The sequence below is a fragment of the Pteropus vampyrus genome, unplaced genomic scaffold, assembly GCF_000151845.1.
Source record: "Pteropus vampyrus isolate Shadow unplaced genomic scaffold, Pvam_2.0 Scaffold103, whole genome shotgun sequence".
Classification (NCBI taxonomy): domain Eukaryota; kingdom Metazoa; phylum Chordata; class Mammalia; order Chiroptera; family Pteropodidae; genus Pteropus; species Pteropus vampyrus.
The window spans coordinates 4,566,832-4,585,714 of record NW_011888884.1 but is presented as its reverse complement, the minus strand read 5'-3'; the positions used below and the strand labels follow the sequence as shown (position 1 = coordinate 4,585,714).

General features: G+C 34.9%; 1 protein-coding gene and 1 pseudogene across 3 annotated transcripts in view; one reads left to right on the top strand and one right to left on the bottom strand.

The window, feature by feature from the left end:
- The window catches only part of SLC44A1 (solute carrier family 44 member 1), a 131,441-nt gene that overhangs the window by 64,123 nt on the left and 48,435 nt on the right, over positions 1–18,883 (top strand). For all 3 annotated transcript variants that reach the window (XM_011364965.2, XM_023533490.1, XM_023533489.1), the window contains exons 7-13: positions 962–1,101; positions 2,445–2,631; positions 3,580–3,745; positions 4,517–4,673; positions 5,276–5,359; positions 10,918–11,055; positions 17,299–17,535. In XM_011364965.2, the coding sequence (XP_011363267.1) occupies positions 962–1,101; positions 2,445–2,631; positions 3,580–3,745; positions 4,517–4,673; positions 5,276–5,359; positions 10,918–11,055; positions 17,299–17,535 (1,109 nt within the window). The remainder of the gene's footprint in view (positions 1–961; positions 1,102–2,444; positions 2,632–3,579; positions 3,746–4,516; positions 4,674–5,275; positions 5,360–10,917; positions 11,056–17,298; positions 17,536–18,883) is intronic.
- Positions 2,213–2,331, bottom strand: LOC111742915 (annotated as a pseudogene).

The window sequence follows — 18,883 nt, the reverse complement described above, 5'->3', positions numbered from 1 at the left end:
TTTTCCTATCTTGGTTTTAGTGAGAACTACAGGTCCTGTTTTCATAAACCTTCATTCTTGAGTTCTTGGTTTAAGTTCATCTTTGTTTTGTCCAGAATCTGAATTCAGGTTACTTATTCATGAAGATCTTAAGAGTTACATGTATTCTCAACCCTTGATTATCTAAGTTTGTCTTTTCCTTCACATGTGATTATTGAATTTGTTCCATATAAAATTCTTGAGGTACAATATATTCCCTTGTGTCTGTATTTTATTTCAGAAAAGAACTTGGAGACCAGTACAAATTTTGTTCCTTTGCCCATAACCTGTCTCACTTGCCTAGATGTTTATATAATTTTTATCTTATCCTTGGAATCTCTGAACCAGTAACGAAGATAAAAACTCCCATCCCTGGCACCCATTGCTTTTCAAAGATTTCCTGTCTTTGTTCCTACCTTTGATGGGAACTACTCTTTTGATCTTCGTTTATTCATCGTACAAATATTTCATCAACTGTATAACTGTGTTGGTGCTCAGGGCTGGGGTGACTGTGATGAGTTTAGCAGAGATGATCTTTGCCTTCCGCAGCTTTATTGCTGACTCTTATGACCCTGCTTGCTTCCTACAGGCTCCCCAGCTTAAACAGGCACTGGTGCTCTCTGTGTGACCAATTCCTCTCAGGGGTATCTGTCTTTGCTGGCTCTCTCTCAGCTTCAAAGTCAATCATAAATACAGTTGAAAGGAGTTTATTTGACACACTGGAAAATTTATAAGTGTCTAATGTGGAAGATAATAGTGACTAATTGGAGCTACCCTGATGCTGGCAAAAAAGATATAGCTATGTAACCTCCCAGTCAAATGGATTGCTGCTGCATTAGTCCTACAGTGATGCAGAGAAAGGGTCCAGAAAATTGAGGATTTATGTTACGTGGTTTTTTTTTAAGGCTAAAATTATTGCAAAAACAATTTTATTTGTCTTCAGGTGGCACAGGTGTACTGTGGTGGCTGTATGCAAAGCAAAGAAAGTCTCCCAAAGAAACAGTTATTCCTGAACAGCTTCAGATAGCTGAAGACAATCTTCGGGCCCTCCTCATCTATGCTATTTCAGCTACAGTATTCACAGTGAGTATAGGTTTAAGTGTATCTTTGAGGTTTATGTTTTTATTTACGAAAGATCATTAATTGAACCGAAACTCCCCTCTAGCTATTCCATGAGTAACTTTGATCTCCATTAGATAAAATCCGTTCCACAGAGTATGGCACACTAAAAAGTCTTCAAAAGACTTCCCTAATTGACGAGGGCTATTTGATGTGACGTTTTTGTTCTACACTGCCTGATTTTTGAGAGGATTTTCACTTAGAATATTTACATTATCATTTACTAGTAAGAATATACTTCTTCTTGGCATGAGATAATGTAATTACCTTTTCAAAAACAGTTCTCTTTATTATAGAAAAGTATATTAAGGAAGAAGTCACCCCAGATTTCATTTACTTATTTACTAATTAGTTTCCCATTTTTTCCTGTTAAACTTTTGTTTTAACAATATTATTTCAAAAATATACGTGAGCTTCCCTGCCTAACCATTATACAATAAAATTACTAATTAACACGTGGTTAAATAATCTATACTCATATCTTTAGTTCCTCTTTGAAAAAAAGAAAAAATTCCTTCGTTTCACTTTTGGTTTTATTCCCAGGTTTTTTTTGGACCTTTGGAAGCAAAAAATTATTAGGAAGGCCTTCTTAAACCCTTGGGGGCCAAAGGTTTTTTTTTTTTTTTTTCCAATTTTTTTTTATTCTTTTTTTAGGCTTGTTTTTTTTTCTTGGTTTTCGGGTTGGGAGGGTAGGGGAGCTGGTGAACAAAGGGTGAATCTTGCGTGGACCCTCTTCTTAAGGAGCTCTTGGCTCAGTAAGGGAGAGGAGGTATAGTCGTGGCATGCTTCCTCTCTCCTGGTCTTTGGAGTGACAAGCATGCATCTATTCAAATAAATTAAGTGTCTGATCCTGACTAACAAATGCGTTTTGAATCATAATGAGTGAAGAAAGGAAAAGTAAAAGAATTCTGGAATTTATTAACAAATTGAGAAATCTTTTTATTTAGCTTTAAAAGACATTTTCAATATACGATTGAAAGGAAGTGCTGCAAGAGAGATACAGACGGATAAAGTATTATTGGGATTCAGAGAATGAAACTTCCACATTTTATTTTATTTATTTTTTATTTTTTTACACCTACAGCATCTGGTCTTCCTAGGCAGTCTCCCATCCAAGTCCTAACCAGGCTCGACCCTGCTTAGCTTCCGAGACCAGATGGGATTGGGCTTGTTCAGGGTGGCATGGCTGTAGATGAAACTTGCACATTTTAGAATGAAGGATTCTGTTAAAAATTTCCGCCGTTCAGTTTCTATTTTCACGGCTTACAGCGGTAACTGGCACCTTTCCCTCCATTCTCTCCACGCAGGTAATCTTGTTCCTGATAATGTTGGTTATGCGTAAACGTGTTGCCCTCACTATCGCCTTGTTCCATGTGGCTGGCAAGGTCTTCATTCACCTGCCACTGCTAGTCTTCCAACCCTTTTGGACTTTCTTTGCTCTTGTTCTGTTTTGGGCGTACTGGATCATGACACTTCTTTTTCTTGGCACTGCTGGTAAGAAGACATGTTGCTCTTTCTTTTAGTGATGAATTTGATTTGCACTGGCATATTTAACATCAAAGAAATTTAATTCTTCTGATATTTGTTGACTAAGGTTTAATAGCCATCAGAACTAGCAGTGGTTATGGCTTTTTAATTACCCATTTTCTATTCATGATTTTTAGATTATACTAGCAGAGTGAGTATAAACCAGGCAAGGCCTGAAATTGTATCCTGTTTTGAGATGGTTGTGGATTTGAAGTAAGCTCCTATACTGATTCACATTTGGATCTATTCCAAGATGAACTAATGAATGCAGCACCACTTTGGAGTTGCCTCAAACCTCAGTTATAGCTAAAGATAAACTTGCTTCCTTCGGATTTTATAGTTTGGAAATGACTCAACCCCAGCTAGCGCTCCTAGTGATGGTACAGTTCATAGACTATAAGATTTGCTTGTACCCATTCTTAATATCAAAGATTATACTGAAATGGAATTAATTGTGAGGAGTGGTGTAAGGTTAGTAAAGTGTATCTAACTTCTCTGGCCATTCATCACATATCCACCAATTGAATATATAATGTGAATTTCTGTACTTTGCTAATAATTTAGGTCTATAATTATTGGATAAGTAATAGATCAGAAAAAATATTGAAGTATTTGAAAATTTGTACCCAAGTTAAATAAGGGATAATGTGGTAAGAACTGTATTAAAATAGAACACATTTTAAAAGCCACGCATGATGGCTTTGGGGAAAACAAAATGCTTAATTGATAATGTTTGGCTTCACAACTTTTCAAATAATAATTATTTTTGACCCTTAATGAAATAACGCTGTGATCACAAAGTTTGTGTTTGGGCGGTAGGGACCTCTTATTGGAAATTAATCTCTTGAATTTAATAGCCATATTGGTTGGTTTATACTTTATGTGCTTCTTTTTCCCTCCCTCACTTTTTCCTAGGCAGTGCTGTTCAGAACGAGCAAGGCTTCGTGGAGTTCAGAGTTTCTGGGCCTCTGCAGTACATGTGGTGGTACCATGTGGTGGGCCTGATTTGGATCAGTGAATTCATCCTAGCGTGTCAGCAGATGACTGTGGCTGGAGCTGTGGTAACATACTATTTTACTAGGTGAGAATTTATACTTGTCAGAAAACTTAAGGTCATCTAAGTGATCGTGCCTGAAGGGAATGGAACTGTGAGGCTTGTGAGAGTTTCATTTCTTTAAAAAGTAATTGGAAGTGAATATGCCAAAATGTTATAGTTTATCAATCTGGAAGGTAAGAAAATGAGAGGTGGTTATTTTATTTTTCACACATTTCTAAAACTTTCTCAAAAATTAATCAGAATGACAGGCCATGATATAACATAAATTATATTTAGTAGAAGAACAAATCTTGTAGTAGTGCCTTATGTACTTTTGCTTTATATAAAAGTCTATCAAAGGACAACAAGACTTTTTAATTTATTTGGATGAGAACAATTGTGTGACTTCCTTTCCTAACTTCAGTCAGAGCTGAATATAAGCAATAGACCTCATAGATCTCTATTATAATGAGGTACCAGGTCTAGACTGAATATCTTTTAAAGTTCCATTTTCTAATTGTACAGTTAACTTTATAAGTATTTACTAATGAGAGCTTTCAAAGCACAATTGTATTTAACTTAAAATATTGGAGCATAAGAACCCCATGAAACTACCATAGAGAAATGAAACATTAATTTTATGTGGTACATTTGTAGCATTTATATTAATTGTACTATATTACTTTGCCATTTGTTATAAAGCTTTGAAAAAGAAAAATGAACTAATTTTTACTGCATTGGACTCTAAACCATTCCTGTGTTTCCATCCTGATCTAGCCTTCGTTTTAATTGTCTTTTTGGTCAATTTAAAAATAGGGATAAAAGGAATTTGCCATTTACACCTATTTTGGCATCAGTGAGTCGTCTTATTCGTTATCACCTTGGTACTGTGGCAAAAGGATCTTTCATCATCACATTAGTCAAAATTCCACGAATGATCCTTATGTACCTTCACAGTCAGCTGAAAGGAAAGGTAAGGGGGAAATACTTCTTTGGACTTTTCGGGGGCACATCCAGACCTCGATTCTGTATGTGATGTTTTAAGTCCAAACTGTGAATGTTTTCTTTAAGGTCTTGACAAAGTAGAACCTAATCCTTCCCCATTCTTGTACTCCATATGTTCTGGCAAAATCCATCTCATCACTGGTTTCTGAAAGTGTCCTGTGCTTCTCTTCCTCTGTATCAACTCACACACTTTCCTTTTTAGAACCTCTTCCCTATCCTTGACTGTGCAAATAACATACATTTTAACATAGCTTAGCACAAATGCCACCTCTTCCTGGGCACCTCCCTTGATTCCTCCCTCCTCCCAAGTGATGTTGTCTCTCTCTGTTCTCCACTTTCATAGCACTAGTGTCTATATTATATTATCTTACAGTAGATACTAAATAAATATTGAACTAATTAAAAATAATTCAGCCATTACAGTTTGAGAGAAAAAGAATAGGTGTGGAGGCTTTGAAACATACGTTGTGATTTTTTAAATTTTTGTTTATTTTTCGAACATTTGGAATATCCTTTATGATGGTTTGATTCTTCAGTTTTTTAATTGTTTCAACTTTTTCTCCTTTTCAGGAAAATGCCTGTGCTCGATGTGTGCTGAAATCTTGCATTTGTTGCCTTTGGTGTCTTGAAAAGTGCCTAAATTATTTAAATCAGGTAAAATATTTAAAAAATAAATCTAACATTCATTTTTAAAGATAGGTTTGTTATTTCTCCTTCCAAGATAAAATGATCAAGCATAATTGAAAGATTTTTTTTTTCCTTGTGGTGCTATACATTGTATCTTGATCAAGTATATCTATTTCAATCATACCCTTATTTTTCAAAGTAACGTACATTCTTACAAAGGCTCATTATTAATTAATTATAATACATGGATAAAATATCATTAGGATTGATCGCTCAGGAAGGACATTTATCCCTTAATTCACATTCTTTCATCTTTTATTTTCCCTAAGAATCTGTCTACTCTAGCCATAGTTCTTTAATTCTTTTTTTAAAAAAATAACTCTGAGCGAGCCAGAGCAAATAGGTCTTTAGGCCATACAATGTCGGTTGTCTGTGGGCCTCCAGTTTGTTGCCACTGCTTTAAAGAATATAGAGGCTAATAGTAAAGAAGAGTGTTGATATGGGGATAGAATAGGCCAGAGTCATTTTGCAGCACTGTATGAAATTCCACAATTCCAAATCATGCTCCAGTGCCATACAGCATGGGAAATACAGCTGTCTTCAAAAAAGAGCTTTAGATTTTTAAAATGAGCCATTTAGTATTTATAGCATAGGTGTTAGAGTTTTGCAAATAAACAGTGAACTGTGAACTGCTTTTTGTTTTTGTAGGCGCTTACCTTAGTGTTACATGAAGGTGATTATATATCTAATCTAACAGGTGGAATTCACTTTAGTTAGAGAGATTGTTACAGCGAGAATCTGTTTCTCTCAGACATTGGATTACTCAGGCTTTGGTTTACTTTGGCACTCTTTGGAGATAGTATATTTAACCTGGAAGGTATCTGCTCTCTGGCTGATAAGCTCTTAAAATTATGAAACTTTTCTCTACATAGTATGAGTAGGAGTTGTAGAGAATATTTTTTGAGCACCTACTATCTGATACTATACTAATTAAGCACTTTATATACTTTATCACTTTCTCTCCACAACTCTGTAAGAAAGGCTCATTTCCTCTGTTTTATAGATGAGAAAACAGTCTCATCTATAAAACAGAGGCATCTTATGGCAGATCACATAACCTAGAGGTGGAGGAAGTTTTCAAATCTCACGTTGCCTAGCTCTTGCCAGGATATCACACTGCCTCTTGTATAAATACATATGTGCTTTTATGCAATATAAAGAAAACTAAAGTATAGTTTATTATAGAGAATATGCAGACATCTCAAATTTTTATGTATCGTGCTGTAGACTAAGACAAGCAACAGTTTTAAAGACAATCTGTTTAAATTAAGATTTGCAACGTAGGTGTAATTCTGATGACCCTTAAAAAGTCTAAAAACATAGAACCAAAATGAATGAAATCTGTGGTATAAATTTGACTTTCTGACCACTCCCTCCCTTACTCAAAATGAGAAAGGGATCATTTTAATTGCCTTTTCCCTTATTTAATTTATAATGATCCACACGTAGAGTTGCACATATCCTAGTCTCCATTTCCTGCCATGACTGTCCACCTTGCCCTTATTAAGTGACTTATTATGTAAGATTTTAAACTTTAAGAGAATTTCTAGATCCTTAAGTGAGGAAAGGATAGAAGGTGTGAATATGTGGAAGCTGAGCCCTGGGACAGATGACCAAGCAGTCAGACCGCCGTTACCTTCATGGCGGCCCTCTCTCTGCCCTGACATATATCTTCCACATGATCACTGCTTTTTCACTATATCCTGTCACACAGAATGCTACTAGTGACCACTTGGCATAATAGGTATGCTTTTAAAAAGATGCCTGGGTGGTGATCATCTTTTATTTTGCTCTGAGAGTTGAATAGTTTCCGGCCTATGTCCTGCCTGAGCAGATGTTGGGCACAAGCAAAATGGTAATGTGACGCCTCTCTATGGGTGGTTTAGCTCAAGATCAGGTAGGCTGTCTGAGAAGAAGGTGGATGGGTTCTAAAAATCTCAGCTAAGCAGTCTGCAGAAAGCTCAGAGAGCAGTTATTAGGGAAAGCTACAAAGGACTCAGAATTTTTTGAGAACCTTAGCGTGAATCCTTTTTGACTAGGGTTATAGAAGCGGAGAGAAATTTTATTAACCTGCTGTGATCTGTAGCACATTTTTTCTTCCTGAAGAGGTCATCTTGACCTTTGTATATCACATTCAGCTCATTTAACTGCCTTGGGAGTGGGAGAAAGCTTATAAAATATCCACTTACTGTTTTCAGTTAGGTCAAATACAGAGGAGTTGCACAGAACTGTTGGAATATTGCCAAAAAGGCTACATTGCTATGAGCCTATCCTACCCTGGAACTGAGGAGTAGAGAAAAGAAACCATCCTGCTTCCTTCCCCATCTACCAGTAAATAGGGTTCTGCTCTAAAAGTAGATGGAATGGGTGCGGCAAAGTGGGGGGGGGGGGAATAAAGAAGCAGCAGAGAAGGAATAATAATAGTTCTCAAATAAACAGACACTTCGAAAATTCATGAGGGTAACAAAAAAGTTTTTCGAGTTTAGTTTGGAAGTGTTGGGTCTGCTCCTGATGTCAGCTGGTCAGCTGGTCTGATGGACAGTGCAGAGAGATTGGAGGAGTGTGGATCCTCTCTTGCTTTTGCCTCCCCTTTCAAGGAAAGTCATGTTCAAACTGCAAAGGATTGAACAGCGTAGTTAAGAGAGAGTTGTCTGTCCTTATTGTGGGAGTGAGATTTAAGACAGTACATAATTGATTTAAATGGATTATCTAATAACCTTGATTCTAGACAGTATAATGCTTTTTATACTTCAAGAAGCATCTCATAATATATATAGTAAATATGGTAGGACATTTTCCTCGGAAAACCTGTTATTAAATACAGTTTGCCCTCCGTATCTGCATGTTGCATATCCACAGGTCCTGCATCTTCGTATTTAACCAACTGTGGATGGAAAATATCAGGGGTGGGGATGACGGGTGTTATGTTGTTGCTGACGTGTACTATATAGTTAGACCTGTAATGGTTGTATCTGTACTGAACATGTACAGACTTTTTTTTTCTTGTCATTACTCCATAAACAGTACGGTACAACAATTTACATAGCATTTACATTGTATTAGGTATTATAAGTAATCTAGAGATGATTTAAAAAGTATACAGGAGGATGTGTGTCGGTTATATGCAAATATTTTGCCATTTTATCTAAGGGACTTGAGCATGCTCATATTTGAGTATCATCAGGCATCCTAGACTCAATAGCAAGGGACAGCTATAACTGGTTCATTAGTCTCTTGATCATGTCTTAGAATGGGGGAGTAAATATGTTTGGCTTTGTGGGCCATACGTAGGCTCTGTCACATTTGCTCACTTCTGCTCTTGTAGCATCAAAACAGCCATAAACAACATGTAAACAAATGAGCATGGCTATGTTTCAATAAAACTTTATTTACAAAGTAGGCATTGGTGAGATTTGAGCCACAGGCAGTAGTCTGAGAGCTACTGCTCTAGAATAAATTGTTAAATTCTTTTTTTTTTTTTTTTAATTTAGTGAGTACATAGGGAAGTGGCGAGAACTGGGAACTGGTTTGGGTTTTTTGAGAATACATCAGGCTATAGAAGTTCTCCATCGCTTTTCAGCAGAGTTACTGTCACACAAGATCAAAAGTATGGTTTATTTTGATGTCATTGAGGCATTTGGCAGAATGTTTCAAAGGGAGTTCTGTAGAAGATGGAGAAATGTGGGCCACTGCTGTTAGGTAGTTAACTCTTTGGCGCCCGCTATCTTTTAACTGATAAGAGACACTGGCAGATAACAATAAAAGAGAACAGGCAGGAAATGAATGCTAAAAGGAAAACTTAATGGCATGATTTCTTTAAAATACTATAGATAGTAGATTTTGAGATAAAAAGACCGGTAAACATAATACAATAATATACTCTGATAATAAAGTACCCCAATTTGTATGATGGAATTTCATCTATTAAAATCATTCTGTGTTTCTCAGAGAGCACCATAATTTCCTACTGCTCCATTACTGGAAAAAGTTTATAAACCTCAAGAGAATTTAATCATATAATGGCAAATTAAATTTTTGATGACTCAAACCTCATCTCCATACCAGGTTCCTAATAACTAACAAGCGTACAATTGGAACATTCATAATTTAAAGACTATCTCTCCCAAGCTCAGTGTTTAAAGTTTTATTGGCAACACAATGTAAAGTAAGCCCTTCATGTCCAGCAGTTTTCTAGCAACTTTAACATTTCGGACCCACCAGTAATTTCTTAAGTCAGCAGTAAACCCAAAATTACTCAGAACCAAAAGTTTTAGTCACAAAGTCCATATACTTTCTTTTCCTAAGACTCAGACATATTTGCACATGTTATAGCACTTATCACATTTCCCCCCAAAATGCCAATGCTATTCTAAAATGTAACAGAAAAAGGAAAAAAATCAAAGTCTCTTACTAGTGGGTCAAAGAAGACATGGGGCAACAGAAGCCGGTATAGTTGAATAAAAGTATGTCATCTGGGACTCAGTTGTCAATAAGGTACAGAAAGCCAGCTCAATGACCTGAAAAAAAGAGCATGGGAAAGAAAGGGAAGAGATTTTTAGCAGTTTTTTAGTTTCTGTAACTGAAAAGTCCAGAAGTCTGGTTAGTTCCCAATGATGCAAATATTGTCACCAAGTGCAAGTACCTGGTTCTCTCTGCTCTGACTTCCATGGTATTAGCCTCACCCTCGGTTTCATGCTGTGACCTCCAGCAGCTCCAAATTCTTCCCGTTCTGTTGGCCAAACAGCCATGGCAGTTCATACCCTCATACCTCGCTCTCCAAGCAAATGAGGGAGCTGCTCTGTCAGGAGCACCTATGGATGAGAAAGGAAACTTCTTTTTCCCAGAAGCCTCAGGGAATATTTTTTACTTTAATTGGCTCTGATTAGCTTATATGCCAGTTTCTGAACCAGTCAATGCCCATCCCCACAGCTGAAGGTAGTGTCGACTCTGCTCAGAATCCAAGAGAATGAGGAAAGGCTGTTTTCTTAAATTGAGAGTTTGGGTCCTGCTCCCAGAATGGAGGGGTGTAAAATATTGGCCAACAAATTGCTATCTACTACAAGAGCTGTGAGAAGTGACAGCATGGAAGAAAGTACCAAGGAGAGAGTAGGTATTCCAGGTAAAACAGCACAGCAATCCGATGCCTTTACATATTTGTGTAGCTTTTAAAGCTCACTGAGATGATAATAATGCATCACTGATATTCATGGTGATGAACCTGCGACATAATGTTTAATTTACTAAGGGAAGAAGTTAATCAATATTAGAAAGGTTAATATGTGTTTTAATAAATACCAGTGTTTTTAAAGGACCAGTACTAAGTCAACTGAAAAATTCTTTTTACCAGGTATTTTTTAAATATATATGTTATATTTTCTTATACTTCCTCTTAATATTTACCTCACCAAAACCACTGGTTGAACTATGAAATATTTTTACAAGCTATGCTTAATCGTGCTTGATTTATATCTTAGCAAAGTAAGATTATATTTATTGATGAAAAATGGTTTTTCGCTTTTGTCCAGAATGCATACACAGCCACAGCTATCAACAGCACCAACTTCTGCACCTCGGCGAAGGATGCCTTTGTCATTCTCGTGGAGAATGCTCTGCGAGTGGCTGCCATCAACACAGTGGGGGATTTCATGTTATTCCTGGGCAAGGTAAGGCCAAGTGTATTACCTGAGACTTATAGTACATTTTTGCATAAATATATTTGCTGTTTAATTTCAAAAACATCTAGCCCACTAAAACACTAAAAATAGCTTAATATATAGAAAGCCCTTAATATGTGTTAGGCACTTTTCTAGGTACTTTGCATGTATTGCGCTCATTTAATCCACATGACAAATTTGTAAAGGAACATCTATTATTATCCTCATTTTATAGATGAGGAAATTGATTTTAACTGCACAGTGATTAGGTAATTTGCCTGTTTCTACTTACATATTTTGAATTGTAAAGAATAAGAAATAGTCTGTAGTAGTTAGGGGTATTGCATCTGGAACTTAACTGCCTGGATTTGAATCCTGGCTCTTTCACTTACTAGCTATGTGACTTGAGTACGCAGGGCACATAACCCTTCTGTGCCTCAGTTTGCTCATTTATAAATTTGAGATAATAATAATGCCAGACCTCTAGAGTTGTAAAGATTGGACTGGTTAATACATGTAGTGTATGGACATTACTCGACACAGTGTACGTTCTTGACTATTAGCTGTCATTGTTAAACTAGAGCCGTTGGGGAATGAGACTTAACTGTCCTTAAAAGTGACTAAGAAGAGGTCGTTTATTCTCTATTATTAAAACCTGCAAAACAATAAATAACATCGTAATTTAACTTTATTATATCTATATTTCAAACTATAAAATACTCAGAAAATTTGAGTTAAAAAAAAAAGACGCTGCCACTATAATCTAATAACTTATTAGTTTTGTATATTTCTTCCCAGTGTTTTTTCATAGGCCTTCGTCATAGCATATATACCTGTTTATTCTGCCTTTTTCACTTCACGTTATATATATTTTTCATATTGCTTTGATAATCTTCATAATTACCCATTGTCATGATGGTTAATGTTCCATCAAATGCTATTCCCAAACATTCTCTTATGCTGAACCCTTAGGTTACTTCAGCCACTGTGTTTTGAAAATGTTTTTGAAAGGAAAAAATATCTGGTGTAAAGAGACATTGATGTGGTTTTAGGTTCTTAAGCTCTGTCATTTAAAAGGAATTCTAAAACTGTACAAATAGTCATTTTAAAATTCTGTAGTTACACTTACATTATGACTGCTGGATTTGTTCTTGTCATTTGTTTTTACAATAAGAGGTTTTTTTTATAGTAAAGATTGAATGAGTTAATCCATGTGTTAAAGACTGAATATAATGTCTGACACTTATTAACTATTACTGTTATTTACGTGCTATATGACTAATTGTGGAAGGCTTCAGATTTTTTGTTTATTTTTTACATATTTATAATTTATCCCTACTGTTAAGAAAGATATGAAACAATTTAAAATGAAAACATATGTATACAGAGCAATTAAAATAAAAGGGAAAGAAGCCATATGGAGTAATGATGGAGAAAATTACACTAAGTAGCAACCTTTGATCTTGATAGTGATTTTAGCAAACTCTGATGGAGACATTGCTGGGTGTCAGGTCCCGAGGGAATTGCTCTATGTGAAGTGTTATATTTGGCCTCCCCTGTAAGGTGAGCTATTACTATCATCTTTATTTTATAGAAGAGGAAACTCAAGTTTAGAGAGCTAGGTATGTTGCCCAAATTTAGAGAACTAGAATGTGGCAGAGCTGGAGTTCAGACTCAGGTCTGAGCTTCTAAGTTTTTAATCACTATGTGCTATAATTGCTTCAACTGACAAATTTGCCCTCGGACCATTTGTAAAAAGTCTTTTGATTCAGTAATCCTGATGATGCTAAACTACTGCTAAGATAGTTCTAAATACAGAAAAATACAGCATTATTTTTAATAGTGATCAGCTGTAAACAGTCTACTGCCTAACCATAGAGAAATAGTTGGAAATAGTAGTCAAGAGACTATTATTCACCTATTAAATAGTGTTTTTTATTGAGTTTATAATATGATAATACATATAATATAATAAGTGAAAAAGCTGAGTAAAACTGCTGGACTATCACCATACTGTTTTAAAATGTTCATAAGAAAATGAAAATATCTTAAAATGTTAATAATGATTGTCTTTCAATATTGAAAATATGAATGATTCTAAACCCCTTCCCCTACTGTACCATAGTAAGATGAAGTTCTGTATATTAAGTTGCATTCCTTTTATAATGGAAAAATGTATAGGTGATAAAATACAATGTTTTAAAATTGGCTTCGAGTTTTTCAGCAGCCTAGTTCAAGATTTTTCTTTAGTTTTATCGTAACTTTTTATTCATTCAACAGATATTTATATCATGCCTTAGAAATGGTCTAGGGGCTATTCTGGGTATTGGTTATATAAACAATTGTTGTATCATTTATTTAACCAAGCCCCTGGATTTTTTTCACAGTTAAATTGTTCGCTTTTTTTTTTACTAACACAAAGTATGCTACAGTGAAACCTTTGTATACAAATCTTTGTCCACATCAATACTTATTTCCTGAGGCCAGAATCCTAGAAGTAGAGTTAATGAATCAGAGTACATAATAGGCTTCTTGATATGAGTTGCCAAAGTGCTTTCCAGAAAGATATAATTTTGAATAAAATTATAATATTGTTTTAAAAATGACTTTTAAAACCATGGAAAATAAACATTTTTTAAAATAAAGAAATCTAAAGAGGAGAAAAATCTTCTGGGTTTCTAACATACTGAAATAAGTCCTTTAGTTTTCCTTTATAAAAAATACAGTTCTGATCACAGAACACAGTAAATAATTTGAGAAGAGTTTCTCTCATTAAAATTAAGTGGCTGCTAATGTGCAGAAATAATTTCTGATTAGGTAGTTCAGCTAAACATATCGTAATAAACATTATAAAAGACAATGTCAGGAAAAAACTATTGATACACACCACAACTTGGATGAGTCTTGAGGGAATTATACTGAGTGAAAAATGCTAATCCTAGAAGATTAAATACTGTATGATGCCATTTATATAAAACATTCTTGAAATTAAACATTATAGCAATGGAGAACAGAATTGTGGTCACCCAGTTAGCGATGGGGTTGGAGACAATAGGGGTAGCTATGAAAGGTTAACGTGAAGGCTCCTCGTGATGATGGAAATGTTCTGTATCTCGACTGTTTTCATATCGATGTCCTGGTTGTGATATTATTCTATAGTTTTACAAGGTGTTGTCCTTGAAGGCAGCTGGATAAAGCGTTCATGGAATAATTCTATGTTATTTCTCACAACTGCATGCAAATTTGTAATTATCTCAAATTTTATAATTTAGTTTTTAAAATTCTGAATTTAAAAAGAGCACATAAGACAATGTCATGGATTCCATTTCTATGGGGCCTTAGTGGTTTCACGGAATGGAATATCATGTTGGGAAGGGGCCTTAGCTCCTCTGGGTTAGTGGCTTGTGACTTGTGACCACTAGTCAATAAGGCCCTCAAAGGTAAGAATAGAGATTTGCAAGCTGTTTAAACATTTTTAAGTCTAATAGATGTTGCACATTTACCCCAATAAAGCTCTACAAAAAAATCCCTAATCCCAAGTTTCTTTGCTTCTGTATGAAATTATTTTACCTCTATTTGATAATACTTTTTCTAACACTAATGTGTTCTAGTTGATAATTTATTTGGCTTTGAATTAATAAAAGAGAATATGAATTATTACTTGTAAATGCTATTTTATTGGAAAAATCTTTCAAAACATGAGTTCCATGGGGAAAAAGCATCATAAATGCAAGATTCATAGTGGAAAAAAGTAAAGAAACTAAGATTGCCAGGCACTGTGTTAATGCTTTTAGAGTGCTAATTTTTAACAATTATGGGATGTATGTACTATTAAGTCTTTTAAAGATGGAAAAAAGACTCAGAAAGGGTAAATGAACTTGCTTAGAGTCACACAGCTAAGAAGTACTAATTCTGTGATTCAAAGCTACATCTTTCTGACTCTAAAACGAGCATCCTTTCCTTCTTCCTCTCACATCCCACCATGTGTATGAATCTCTCTAGTGTATCACTAATAATTTATCCTCTAGAACAAGTGTCTAAACTTTTAAAATCATGCATCTTATTACAAAAAATTTTTTGCACACTTCCCAATATATTTACATTTATTTATTAATGATATATGTGTAGCTTTTACTAACACATGCATTATAAAGCATACTATAAAAGAAATTTTAAATACATGAAAAATACAAGTAGAGGTCCCAGGTAGTTCTCTTGAACACTCCTTTGGGTCTGTGTACTCTAACATGGAGATTGATACTTCTCATAGGCTGTGAACTGTGTCAGAATCACCTGGGACACTTTTAAAATAAATATTGCTGGGCTTCATCTTAGATCCAACCATCAGACTCTCTGGGGGTAGGGCCCAGGCATCCACATTGTTCACAGACTCCCCTAGTGAGTGATTCATAGAGAGCCTCTAATAGTTTGAGAACCATTGATGTGTTCTCTGCTTGAATAAATGCATGACACCCTTTCAATATATTTGGGAGTAATTATTACATGTCTTTGACTTTTTTTAGCTAAACATTACTAGGTCTTGAAGATGTTTCTCACGTGACATTAGCCAACCTTCCACCTCAGCAGCTTTTGTCTCAACATCTAGTTTGCTTGAGCCACATCTTCTACCTGTATTTAACTTTAACATTCCAAATGTGGTTTAACTTTTTAGTGGCGTGGTGAGAGCACAGAGAACCTCAGTCTTCCCATAGGGTGGATGTAAAAAATTTGAAGGCGAGTCCAAGAAATAACTCATTCTAAGACTGAAACTAAAAGAGTGAAAGAAAAATGGATGTGATTAGCTATCTGTGGAAATCACCTCAGAAAAGTCACTGTAAGAGAAAATTCCTAAGAGTTGGCCATTCAAAATGGTTGCAGGGAGGGTCTTTGAAATCTCAGGCAGACCCAGATTTGCTCCCTAAAATGATCTGAAAGAAGGATCAATTTACAGCTTAACCAGTGTATCATCTGATGCATTATAACTTCTGGTAAGGGTAATAGTGAATGAGAGATGCTTTGGTGTTGATAAATAGTAGAGAAGAGACAAGAAGAATTCTCAGTCTGACTGTCCCTCAACACTGGAGAGGAAAAGGCTGCTCTGAGGACTCTTTTTTTCTTTGTTATTTAAAGCTTGATGCTAGGCCAAGTAAAGGGCTGGGCAAGAGTGTGTCTAGGATTCAATATAACCTATTACTGCTTTGCATCAGTATTCGAGTATTTGCTGATTTTACCTGGAATGAGCACTGGAGTTATCATGATAAGACCATTATTTGAGTGGTATCTGCTCTTCTACTGTGTGACCTTGGGTAGGTTGGCTAGCATGTTTCCCATATATAAAATGACAATAATAATGTTTGCCATAAACCATTCATGGGGTTATTGAAAAGCTGAAATAGACTGTATTAAAAGTCTATTAATACACTGTAAAGTATATTAATAGTGCTACTTATGAGGTGATGAAGCATCAGAGTAGGTGGTTGTTGATAATAATCATATTGGCTATTTCTTTTATTCTTATAGCATGGATGTTTTGGGCAACTTTTTTCCTCACAGATAGTCCAAGTATAAACTTCATGGCAAATCCTATTAGATTTGCCACATAATCTATGTAAAATAAAATGCAAAATATAAAGTTCTTAGATATGTTTGTTGTAGCATTATTTATATCTGAAAACAATATAAGTCTCTAAGTATAGGAGAATGGTTAACTAAATTTTAAATCACCCATAAGATGAAATTATGTAGCTGAATAAGTGTTTATAAAACATTTATAATGATACTATAAATATTAATGAAGAGCTTTTAATGATTTGTTTATATAATACTAATTTATAAATGTAAAAATGCTTAGAAAAATACATAGCAATATCCTGAAATTTCAGTTTTTTTCTGAGTGCTGAGTATAATTTTTTTTCCTAAAATATGTGTACATTTATCTTAAAAAGTGGCACAGGTGCTATAAAGGGAAGCTTTAGGGAACAAGCATAACAGCTGGAAAACTTGATTATTTTTAATGTCAACAGGAACGATTTTTAATTTCTATTATATGATATACATGTGTAACAGTGTGTATATGGTATATATGGATTATACTTTCTAATCTGAGATGGAATAGGCTCAATGCAGCCATCGTTTATAAATAGTAGAGAGAATTTTAAGTCTGTAAAAGATGAAGAAAGTCTGCAAAAGATGAAGGAGTAGTGGTTTCCTGTAGTAGGGTATTATATGTGGTCTTTGTTCTCTCTGCTTCAGGTGCTGATAGTCTGCAGCACAGGCCTGGCTGGGATTATGCTGCTCAACTACCAGCAAGATTACACAGTATGGGTGCTGCCTCTGATCATCGTCTGCCTCTTTGCTTTCCTAGTCGCTCATTGCTTCCTGTCCATTTATGAAATGGTAGTGGATGTATTATTCTTGTGTTTTGCTATTGACACAAAATACAATGATGGGAGCCCTGGCAGAGAATTCTATATGGATAAAGTACTGATGGTAAGTATTTTAAATGCCTTCTACTGCTTTAGGGGTAAAAATACGAATAAAAATATTTTGCAAAAACATTCTCTATATTTAATTCTCATATATGCAACTGAGTAATTCAGAATTAAACCTGTAACACTTATGAGTGAGCTTAGTCTTGGGAAATCAAGGAAAAAGTCCCCCCTTGGCGTGGACGAAACCATATATCCTGAGTTCACTGTTCCATACTGCTGCCCCCCTCTCTGAGTTAGACAGGTTCGAATTGACTTTTTAAACCCTACTTTTAGCCCTTGAATTGGAACATTGGACCATTGATGTTCTAAGTGCACTTTTCTGAAGTAGGGCTCACAGATAAAAAGTCTTTTTCCCAGGTTGTGGTACCTACCTGTATTTCTCCATCCACCACCTTTCCAAATACCATTGCTTTTAACCCCATTAAACTCATTATCTTAAGTATGCTAAGCCAAATTAAAAGCATTTTTGTAATGAGTATAGATTAACAGATCCGTGAGTGGTAGATTATATTGTTTTATATTAGTCAAGATGTGAACCTTTACACAGATATTTTATTCAGATTCTTTAGAGTTATGCAGCCTCTGCAGCTTCCCTATATTAGAACCTCAAAACTTTTTAAAATTTAGAAACTATATTAAAATAGTTTAGATACTATTACATCAATGTCAAATGCTTCAAATTAAACATGCTTTTTGATAATAGTATTTGGCTATTCAGCTATGAAATATTCCTATCTTAAGAATGGATAATATTGAAGACTAAACATTACACATTGGAATAACAAGTTATCTTCCAGAAGCATGGATTTATTTTAAATGTATTTAAATTAAATTTATTTATTTAAAATAAATGTGTTAATTCATAAGCTAGATCCTTATTTTTTTAATTGCTAAAATACCAAATGATTTAACCGACCTATTTGATACTGATTATGTCTTTGACTAAGTACACCATCAACAAAATTTTGGACATTTTCATAATGTCTAAATTATAATTCTAATTGATTGTTTTCATAATGGAATTTGGTCTATATGCTTTGCATCTCTTTTGTAGTTAAGACATTTAGAAGAAGATTTTTTGTATTTTTAGCCACTGATCAAAAACAAAGTAAAAACACAATTTTTCTCCTTTTAGTTTTCTCTGTAAGAATCATGAGGATATTTAATGAAGAACTGCTCCATAAACTTTGACAGGATGGAAATGTTTCCTTAGGGGCACAATCCTATCTTAACTACTTCTGACCACAGGTTATGGTTGTTACTTCCTATCTTCCTGCTTTATGGAGTAATTTTAAATCCAGATAGATTTGTTTTTTAAAGTATCTTATTTATGGTTTGGTAAAATC